The sequence below is a fragment of the Lipotes vexillifer genome, unplaced genomic scaffold (assembly GCF_000442215.2).
Source record: "Lipotes vexillifer unplaced genomic scaffold, Lipotes_vexillifer_v1.1 scaffold239, whole genome shotgun sequence".
NCBI lineage: Eukaryota > Metazoa > Chordata > Mammalia > Artiodactyla > Lipotidae > Lipotes > Lipotes vexillifer.
The window spans coordinates 843,528-854,651 of NW_006769620.1; the positions used below are offsets into that span (position 1 = coordinate 843,528).

Below are 11,124 nucleotides of genomic sequence, written 5' to 3' on the forward strand. Positions count from 1 at the left end.
CCCAGTCTCCCGCCCTTCACACCTTGGGTGGGAAAAGAGAGTGGGGCGGGGTGGCCCGAGAGGCGGGAGGGGCGGGATCATGGAGAGAGCTCCAATGGGCGTCCAAGCTGGCCGCCGTGGACCCCATCAGCCAATGAGCAGCAGGCGGGGGGCGGGGCGGGGCGCTGTTGCAAAGCCTCCAACGTGGGCCGGCTGGAGGCTGCGGGGCAAGAAGCCCAGGGGGTGTGCGAGGGCTAGCGGCCGGGGGCGGGGCCTCGGGGATCGGCCGGGGCTGCGACCCGGGGAGGCGAGCTGCTAGCGGTTGATTGTTCGGTTGCGAAGTGTGCGGGGTTCTCTCAGAGCGGAGGAGCCGTGCGGAGCCCGGAACTGCGTGCGCGCGCTCTGCCTTGGGCGCTGGGACAGCGAGGCGCACCGGGTCTTTGGAGCAGTGCGGGGTTGGCCGCGCCGTCCAGCCCGGAGTCTGCAGCTGGACGCTCGTAGCGGCGAGGAAGATGCCCACGGGCGCAGAGCTCCGGCTGCGAGCCTGAGCGCCTTCCTCGCAGCGGCGGCGGCACTTGGCGTGCACGGGGACTCCGAAGCCCGGCCAGGAGCGCGGCGGGAGAACGAGGAGCGCCGGCCAAGCACCCTTTGCCCGGATCCGTGGGGTTCGCAGCGGGCACGGGCGGGTCGGCCCGGATGGGCGCGGGGTTCGCGGCCCCCTCCGGGCGCTGCGGAGCGGCTCGGGCACCGGGGGCCCGCTGAACGCCGGAGTCGCCGCCGCAGAGAGAACTTGTGCCGGCGGGCATGTCCCGGCGCGGAGCCTAGTGCTGAGCGGAGCCCCCGCTGGCCCGCCCGCGCCTGCGGTCGCCCCGGACCTCGCAGCCCCAGCGCCGGGAGTTCGCTGCGCGCTCCAGACAAGATGGCGCGGCCGGTCCGGCGAGCGCTCGGGGCCCCGCGCCGCTCGCCTTGTCTTCTCCTCCACTGGCTGCTGCTGCTGCTGCTGCTGCTGCTGGTGCTACTTCGGCTGGAGCCCGCATCGGCCGCGGCCGGCCCGCGGGCGCCCTGCGCTGCCGCCTGCACTTGCGCTGGGGACTCGCTGGACTGCGGCGGGCGCGGGCTGGCGGCGCTGCCCGGAGACCTGCCCGCCTGGACGCGGAGCCTGTGAGTGCCACCCTTTCCGTCCTCCCCGCGCCCCGGGACGCTGTCACTTGGGGACGGGGCGGCAGGGGTGTTTCCCCGGGAAAGGGGTGCGGATTGAGTTGCTTGTATGTGAAGCTGAATGAGCTGGAAAACAGTTCGCGTGGGATCGTAGTGGTGGTCCTTGGGGGTCCGGAGGAGAGAGGGCGTGCGTGCGAAGAAGTCGGGATGGGAAAAGCGTGCGTCTCGTGAGGGTCTGGATGTGCGCGAGCGTGGGTCTTGGGGATCTGGAGGAGGAAAGTGTACCTCGTGGGGGAAGGATGTGATCGAGCGTGGGTCATGGGGTATGAAGGTGAGTGTGGGTCTTGAGGTATTGGAGAAGAAGGTGTCGTGGGCGTCTGGAGGTGAGTGAGCGTGGCTCCTGAAGGCCACCTGGGAGTTGGTGAGTGGGTGGGATTCTGGAGGTAAGAGAATGTGAGTAGAGAGTCAGGAGGTGAGGGTGTATGTCTGTGGGTGGAGAGTGGGAAACATCTGGAGGGGAGAGAGTGAGGAAGTCTGTCTGGGGGTCCCCGGGTGTTTCCTTTTTTCTCTTCTGTAACCCAACTCTCTGTTGTCTGAGCTGCTTGGCCTTCCAGTGGGTAATGAATGAAGGTGACTTTTGCCTCCAGTCTTCCATTTACATTATTTATTAGTGAGAGTGTGTGTAGCTGCCTCCTCATCTCCCCGGGACCTTGGTGGCCTGACTTTCCTGGAGATCTGTGATCCCACCTGGTTGGCATTTTAGGGAACTGTGTTCCAGACCCTTCCTGTCTGTTCCCTAGGGGACCCATGGGGCTTGACGATACAGTGGAGTGGGGCCCATCCTCTAGCATTTCTCCTCTATAAATGGTGCAAATTAGTTTCGGAGTATTGCTACTTTGGAAGAGGGTGCCAGACTCTGGGTTGATTTAAGCAGAGTGCGTTTTACTCGCAAGAGGCTCTTTTCTGTGCTGTCCGGATTTTGGCCTATCCAGACTTGGTGGGACACTTCTTACAGGAGGTTTGGCAGGAAAACAACAACAACACCACATTAGATTTCTGTAAACATGGTAGAATGTCATAGGCTTTACAAATTTCTGACAAATCTAGTCCATGAGTCAAAATGCTGTCCAGTTATCAGTAATTAACATCTCTGCAGAACTGTTAGTACCTTCCAGAAGAGGCCTAGGTTGAATAGTTCTGCTTTTCAATTGAATAATTGGACATCTTTCCTAGAATATAGAAGAGGCACAGTAGTAACCTCAGGCGGGACATTCACTGTTCAAAAAAGAGAAAGAAAACTGGTGACACCGGTTTTAACCAACACCTGTGGCTTGATCTAAGAACATGTGGTCTGGGAATCTGGTTGCTGTGAAGGGAAGGAAGGGAAGTTAATTCCTTTCTGACGTGAAGATCCTGTACCTTTGAGAGCGGGGCACAGATCTTTAACTTGGACCACGCTGCACATGGATCACTAGTGATCAGTCCTACAGAGTTCTGAACTGGACCGTTGACTTATGTGTAGGATTTCTCTTCAGTATTCTGCTGTTTCTTTGGAATCCCCTTAGGGAAAACCAGTGATCAAGGTGTGGGTTTTAACACAGGTGGTGGCTGTGTAAGGTAGTGGGAAATAGAGCCCAGCGTTGTCATTAGGTAGTATTGTATTTAGTTGTGGTAGTCTTGGGTATTGTGGGTTTTCCTTTACATACTCTTAGTTTTTTAAAAAGTTAAATCATGTGGGTGGGATCAGACTAACAACTTAGGTGTTCACCTGTTGGAAGACTTGACTCCCAATGCCAGGTGTCAGTGGCATCGTGGGGAAGGCACTTAGTTCAGAAGTGGTGGCTTCCTGGAGAGGACAGGGTGTCCTCTGTTTTCACTTTCCTATGGCCACAAGATCCACTTTGCTTGCCCTTTAATTTCTGGAGCAAAACTACTGGTTGTTTGGAGGGCTTTCTGTCTGCCTAAGGAGTGACATTTCACAAGTCATAAATACCTTTAAAATTGCAGTCTTCTCTCTTTTCCTTACACAGTTGATGATTAGTCAATACCAAACTGGCTGTTTTGAGCTTCAGTTAGACTTGATTATACTGATGATGGTGTTAACTGTTTCGATTTTAAGATGTGAGTAGTATGGCTTCTGGTTAGTATGTGGCAATGTGGTATTCGGTACAGAATGTATATCCTTTGAAAAACGTTTGTGAAGTTTTTTTCTTTTCTGATTAAAGAAAAAGCAAGCAAATGTGTTTTTATTTTTCCCTAGCCTTCAGATTTCTCCATTTAAGTCATTAGTCTTATTCTAAATTTTGCATCAGGATATTTATATCTTTTATATTCCTGGCTATGATTCAGTAAGACTTTAGGGGAGAAAGTCTCTGTCTATAATATAATAAAATATCTTACAGTTTCACCACGTTTACACCCTCTGAGTCCATTGTATCTAGAAAATGCTTTGAGCTAGTTTATAACCCCATGAACGAGATTTACTGCAGCTAGTTCAAACAATTTCAGGCTGTGGGTTTGAGATAGAAGGGGACCTGTGGCTTTATGGAATTTTTAAAAAATTTTTTTATTTATTTTTGCTTTTGTAAACAGTGCATCTAATTTTGGAGTTGCTCCTAAGCCCCGCATAAGGAAAATAAAACTCTTTAATAGTGGATGTAAATGCAGTTTGAATAGCAGAACTGGAATGGCGCCGGGAGAAAGGAAAATATGTTCATTCCCAGGGCCTGAGGATAACTTATTCAACACAGTAACTTATAGTTGTAGTAGTTGAGCCATTGCTAGAGTTTGCCGTCCCATTACGTAGGTGCGATTGGCCTTGTCCAACCAGCACGTTCATAAATATCTCCCAGCACTGCCACTCCCTATTCCAACTTCCCAGAACCTTAGAAGAAGTTGAACTTCTTAGAACTCAGATGTTTGCTTTCTTTGAAACCGTTTTGGAGAGCATGGCTTCCGAAGCTCTTTAAGACGCGCTAAACACAATTTACCGTAGACTCTTGTCTGTGGCGTGAAGTTGAGCACGGTATTGCTTGCTTACAGGGTCTGGCAGCTAGGTCGATGATGACCTAATGGGATTGTGATAGGAAGGCAGGCAGGCCCTGGAGGAGGAACGAATGATTCTCCTTCTCGGTGCGGAAGGAAGATGACATGGCATTCAGAAGCAAGGACATCCCTTAAAGGTCACCAAGTGTGGTTTTTCTGAGTCACATTAAGACAACTGTATTGATTTGGGTCTCTTTGTATTTTGTCTCCCTTCGTGTTTGCAGTACCGAACCTGGTGACTTAATCGAACCTCTCTGTTGGTTTGGGCACCAAAGTGGTGCTTATGATTACATTAGAAAATAAACACAGGTCCCCTTGGTGGTTACCATTGTAGTTGGGAAGCATAGAGGGCCTTTGTCTTTCAAATTTTACAGCTGTGCTGGAAGGCCCAGGTGTTGGGGTGTTGTGAATTAAGGGTTTGGAAAATACTTTCCATCCTGTTTATGCAAATTAGATTTAAAGTGCAGATGACCAAATTGTTCCAGAACCTAAGCTGAGATTCTTGTGTGTGTGTGTGTGTGTGTGTGGTGTGTGTGTGTGTGTTTTTAAGAAGTAGAATCTTGTCTGGATTACCCTGAGGTCTTCCCTTCTGCCCATTTTCCTCTTTGAGTCTCTGTATCACTTAAGAAGAACTCAGCAGACCGTGAACATCTTCTGATTGGCGGGGGTGGGCAAAGCGTTTTTCTGAATAGGGACCCTTTCGAACACAGGGTAATGGGCAGAGAGAAAATCTGAAAAGTGCAAGTGCTTTTAAAGTTTTGGGCAGCTTTAGTCTGAGCTCAGAGTCCTTTTCTTTGCAACAAGTGTCACAAGCCTGGCCTCAATTCCCCTGCATGATGGAGCACTTATCTGTTAAGAGTTTTCTGACACTTTTTTTGAGTTAAGTGGAAGTCTGGGAAATGAAATTGGTTGCCTTTTTAAGGGACAGGATTTAAGTCCCTCTGATATGAAATTATGGCCATAAAATCTAATTTTTGAGGACTGTGAAATTAGGAAGTGCCGGGAGACCCCCAGGGCCCAATACAAATGAACTGTGTTGGCCCACTGGTGCCTCTTGCCTCTAGGGTACGTCAGGGCTCTTCTTGCCCCTCCTTTCCAAGGGACTGTGTTAAAAGGAAGCGTGCTTTTCTTTTCCGTAGTTACACTGGGTCACCAGATTTCCCAACCTTTGGACTTTTGAATGTATTGTCGGCAGTAATTCTTCATCTCCAGAAAGATGACGATTCTGAGCAGAGTAATGAGAGCTGGTTCCCAGTGGATGTCCGGATGCGTGGGCCCTCCAGCCCTGCTCCAGGGGCCGCAAGTTTCTCTCCCTGCCGTGTTAATGCCTTGGCCTGGGTTCCCCACGCAGCCTTCCCTGAGCACGTTGGGATGGCCTCTGGCTGACCTTTTTCTCTCCCTCAAACACCACGCTCACAATGAAAGGGCCTCTCCCCTATTCTGCAGAGGTGTCTCCCTGGTGCAGAGGCTTTTCAGCATCTTCTCTTTCAGAGTGGACAGGAATGCGAGAGAGCTACTAGGGTTTTGTGTGACTTAACAATGCCCCCGGCCCAGTTCTGTGCACCTGCTGTAGCCCGGAAGGTCTGTTATCCGGGAAAGGAGGTTGTTTAAAATAGCCATTGGTTATTTTAAAAATGACACCAGAGAGGGAAATCTGGGAAAGGGATTCGTAGAATTGAAAGTCGCTCAATAAGCAGTCAAGGATGTTCGTGGTACCAAGGTCGTTGGTTTAAAACTCAAAGGGTTTCCTCTGATTTACCCCGTAAGTTGAAAGACTTCAAGTTTCATGAGCAAGCCTGATTTTCAACGACTTGTGAATGAGTCTGGTGATATTAACTCATTGGGGACCGTCCCCCTCCTCAGCAGCTGCAACTTGAAAGCCTGGGGGTCTTTTAGAGCAGGGCTCTGGGCTGTGTTGATATTCAGAGCTGTTTACAGTGGATGCAGTTTCAAAGGCTGAAGGCGTTGTCTTGAGACAGGAGGGAGGAGAGGTGGGAGGAAAGTTCCCAGGCAGACGAGGGGAAGGATCTAAAAATCTCCAACGTTCTCTGGCCGGTGGCGAATTTAGGAACCGTTAGCGGGTTTTTTTTTTTAATGACTTAAGCATGGCATTGAACCTGTGGGTCCATTCCATCTACCTCCTGTCTTCAGTTCATGGTGTCTGTCGGTAATGTGGCTGTCTTCTGCCCATTAAAGTGTGGGAATCCGTCAGAAACTCAGATCTGTTTTTATGTCCTCACGGAAAGAAGTAGGACTTTGAAGACCAGAGGTTAAAATTTTCACAATAGTTAACCCTCTTGGAGTTGTTCTTTTCTGTATAACTGCAGGGTTTAGAATAGTAGTCCAGTAGTCCAATAATTGGCCAATTGTAGGACTAAGGCTGAGAAATTTTCTGCTGAAGAACCTGATAGACGATTGTTGCCATGAAGCAAAATTAATAGTTAAATCAGGATTACAGAAAACATGAATATTGTGATTTGTCTGTGGTCTAATTGAAAGTTGCCAATTTGTACCCTGGTTTTGTTTTTTTATGGGTTTTTTTTTTTGGTGGGGGCCTGCTTATGAATTTTTCTTAGCCAAAGGCTTTATGCTTTAGTATAAACATACTATACTAGTATGTTTATATAATTTAATACTTTACGTGTGGTTTCAATATAAGTACTTTACGCATAATCTTCTGAAACGCAAGCTATAAACCCAGTCTGCTTATAAAAGTCGCTCGGTTTTTTTTAAAAAGCTGCTTCCCTATTTCCCTGGGTTTCGTGCTTTTCATGTCCTGCCTTCAGGTGTTCTCTTTGTCCTCTGGGTGGGCATTTGATGCCCGATTGTACCCTGGGTCTTGGTTTGGGTTATTGATGGGGAAAAGAGCCGGTGAGGGCAAAACTTTCCTTCACTCTTACTCTGTTAATTATTTGGATGCCTCATTCCTGCCGGTCACACCCAGTGCTCACCGTTCACGAGGGAATAGTGATGAAGAGATTGGAAATTATTTCTAGGGTCCATTCCTGGCTCCACCACCCTACAGCTGTGTGTGTGATTTGTGGCGAACCTCTTCCCCTTGTTTCTAAAAAGGGGATCGTAATATTCTATCTTAAGCTGCTGTGAAGACTAAGTTAGGTGACACATGTATTCAGCCCAGTCCATTGTGAATCAGTCACCTCGGGCTAAGGCCCCAGTAACTCACGTTTTTCATCCTCTCATGGCAAGTCTCTCCAAGTCAGAGTTCCTGGTGACAGAGGCTTCCTGGGAAAAGTTTACTTTTCTGATAATGAAGATCTCTTTTGGCGTGAGCAGGTGGCAGGGCTCACAACCCAAACAGCCTTCTGCCGTGAAGTTTTTGGTGGTATGTTTAGAGTGAAACTTTATGTGCCCTTGGGAAGCTCAGACAAATTCAGGGGGGAAGCTATGAACAGTTGCAAAAAATTATATGAATTATGCAATTAGCAAAAATGATTGAGGTGGTTTATAAATGTATTCCAGTTGTGCAAATACTTCTGTCTACTGAACATCACCCTTCTGGGAGGTGGGGTATGGGGAAGGAGGCCGGGAAGTGAGAGGCCCTTAAACTAATAATTTTATCCCATTATTTCCCAGGGTTTCATTGAAACTGAGCCCTGTGAGATGCTCGGTCAGTTGCTTGGAAACATGCAGATGTGCTCTTCCAATCAAGGGTTAGGTTGCAGCCTGGGGCCGGCTGAATCCTGCGCTGTACCCACTTCTCTTTGGAAATGTCTGGGGGAGGAGGTGTGAGGGGAGATGATTGTGGGGTTGTGTGCAGAGAGCTGGAGAGCTCTGACATTTTTCGCTTGTTTTGGTTTGTTTGCCATTGTACAGTAACTTTGTAGGGGACACGGGCAGTGAGCACAGGGTCATCTGAGGAATCTGGCAAGGATGCCACCTGAAAAGCCATTTGCTTGTGCTCATGCACCTGTACCTGCATCCCTTCCCCTGTGAATGGCCGTGATTCACAGCCTTGCCCACATGAACGGCTACGATTGTTTGCGTCTTTATTACTATTTAATCTAGCATAGCCGGTAAAGCCCATTGTGTGAACAACCAATCCGTTCATCTCTGCAAGTCCTAATACATCTTGGTTTCCCTATGAACCAGGATGCAGGTTCCAATCACTGCTTGTTCAGTTTATCTTGGCAAAAGGTGGCATTCAGAGAGTTTAAAGAAAGCATGGCCTGTCTCTTGTTAAGCACTTTGCATTGATTATTCTTTAAACTTTTATGGTGCCCAGGTCTCTAATCTTTTATGATCTGCAAATATTGTTTTTCTCAAGTTGTCTTATTATTAGGAAGAAAATGAATGGAATGGGTGAGGGTCTGCCCTGCAGTAGAGTTGCCTAAATGCTAAGAAAAAAGGTAATGGAGGTTTGTTTTTTTTTTTTTGCTGATTAAAAACAAATCACACAACTTCCTCTTCTAAGACTCCTTTATACAGCATTTACAAAGTGTCCCCCTCCCCCACCTCCACTTCCTCACTTCCTGTCCTTTGCTCCTTCCACAAGTTTATAATTTGCCATTCAAGTAATGTGGCGCTTATCTTGGCCAGGGCATACATTGCACTGATAAATTCTTTCTCTCTGGATTACCTACTTGATGATAGCCTGTTAGATACAATGAGAAGAATTGAGCGCTTTAGAACTGGAGAATGGATAGTCTCACTTTAGTTCCAAATTGTGTAGTGGCCTTGCTCTTCGTTTGAAAGCATTTGTACCCCCAGCAGTGGCACCCTCCCTCCCCTCCCCTCCCCTCCCCCTCCCCCTCTAGAGAGGAGTTTTGATATCCTCAGTATAAATTCTCTTGGTAAATGCCAATTATAGTATTTAAGGCTAAGTGGCTATATACTTAACTAGCAGTAATGGTCTCATGAGATAAATACTAGTAAAAAATGTAAAATTATGTTTTATAACTTTATTAACTGTTATTTGTTTATTAATAACAGTACCATGTATAGGTTAGGAAGAATTTTGCATAAATTATTCATGTTTGAATTAAAGGGAAGATAATCAAATTTACTGAATCCTCAGAATTTGTCTGGTGCATGTACGTGTTCTCATCCCACTAATTCACATTACAGCCCTATGGAGTAACTCCATGTACAGTGGAGGAAACTGTGTCTTAGAGTGGTCATTTATTTGTCTCAAGTTCTCTGAATTGTAAATGGTGGAGCCAGGAATCGAACACAGTTCTATGTGATTCTGAAGCCCATTTTTGTTGTTGTTGTTTAACTAAAAAATTAAGACTGATCTAGTAAGCTTAGGTTTCCTTCATAAAGTTTGTTATTAATATACTGTAAGATATACACTTGAACACACTGATTTAAAATTACATGAAACGGCAGGATGTCTGTATGTGTGTATATACACACACATATGCACATGTGCACTCATGCTCATACACTTTCCTGTTAGGTAGAGTGATTATCTAATCTGACTCTACATTAATAAGAATAATTCTAAAAAAAAAAAGAATAATAATTCTACATTAAAAGGGCATGGTGAAAAAATGGTGCTTTTCTTTCTTTTTTCCTTTTTCCTTTTTTAAAAGGGAATTACTTATAAGGCATGTATTTACATACATGAACTATTATATTGGCATTTTATGGTGATATTGTCTCATGATGGCATTATTGCAAGCATTATTATCAGCATTCTTATATAATTCTTTTTTTTTAATTAACTTATTTTACTTATATTCATTATTTGTTTTTGGCTGCGTTGGGTCTTCTCTTGCTGCACCTGGGTTTTCTCTAGTTGTGGCAAGCCGGGGCTGCTCTTCTTTGTGGTGCATGGGCTTCTCATTTCAGTGGCTTCTCTTTGTTGCAGAGCATGGGCTGTAGGTGCACAGGCTCAGTAGTTGTTGCTCCCGACATGTAGGATCTTCCCAGACCAGGGCTCAAACCCGTGTCCCTTGCATTGGCAGGCAGATTATTAACCACTGCGCCACCAGGGAAGTCCCACAGCCTCTCTTTCTAGTGAGGGGAAGATCTGAAAACTCTGATTTAAAAAAAAAAAAATTCTGAATTAATGGAACATTAGATATGCAGCCAAGAACTTAAAAAACTAAGTCACTTCTTTTGGTATAGGGTGTTTTTTCTTACCTTTTTATTAGGGAGAGTACAGGCATCTACACAAGTGGTCAGAATAATGTAATGAATTTTATGTACCATCCCCTAGCCTCAACAAGTAGCAGCTTATGGCTCCTGTTTTTTTTTTTAATTTTTAATAAAATTTTTAAAAGTTACTTTCCATTTACAGTTATTGTGAAATATTGGCTATAATCCCTGAGTTGTACAATACATCCTTGAGCCTATCTTGTACCCAGTAATTTGTACCTCTCGTTCCCCCACCCCTATATTGCCCTCCCCAACTGGTAACCGCTAGTTTGTTCTCTAAGTCTGAGTTTGCTGCTTTTTGTTATGTTCCTTAGTTTGTTGTATTTTTTAGATTCCACATGTAAGTGATATCATACAGTATTTGTCTTTCTCTGTCTGACTTATTTCACTGAGCATAATGCCCTCCAAGTCCATCCACGTTGCTGCAAATGGCAAATTTCATTCTTTTTTGTTGCTGAATAGTATTCCATTGTGTGTGTGTGTGTGTGTGTGTGTGTGTGTGTGTATCACATCTTCTTTATTCATTCATCTGTTGATGGGCACTTAGGTTGTTTCCATATGTTGGCAGTTTAAGTAATACTGCTATGAACATTGGGGTGCATGTATCTTTTTGAATTAGTCTTTTTGTTTTTTCGGATAGATACCCAGGAGTGGGGTTGCTGGGTCGTATGGTAATTCTATTCTTAGTTTTTTGAGGAGCCTACATACTGTTTTCCCCAGTGGCTTCACCAGTTGACATTCCCACCAACAGTGTACCAGGGTTCCCTTTTCTCCACATCCTCTCCAGCTTTTTTTTTTTTTTTTTTTTTTTTTTTTCGG

At 46.3% G+C, this 11,124-nt stretch overlaps 1 protein-coding gene across 1 annotated transcript in view; it reads left to right on the forward strand.

Moving 5' to 3' along the window:
• Positions 1-898: 898 nt before the first annotated feature.
• The window catches only part of LRIG1 (leucine rich repeats and immunoglobulin like domains 1), a 128,313-nt gene continuing 118,087 nt past the window's right edge, over positions 899-11,124 (forward strand). The window contains exon 1 of the mRNA XM_007445668.1: positions 899-1,140. Coding sequence (XP_007445730.1) covers positions 899-1,140 — 242 coding nt within the window. The remainder of the gene's footprint in view (positions 1,141-11,124) is intronic.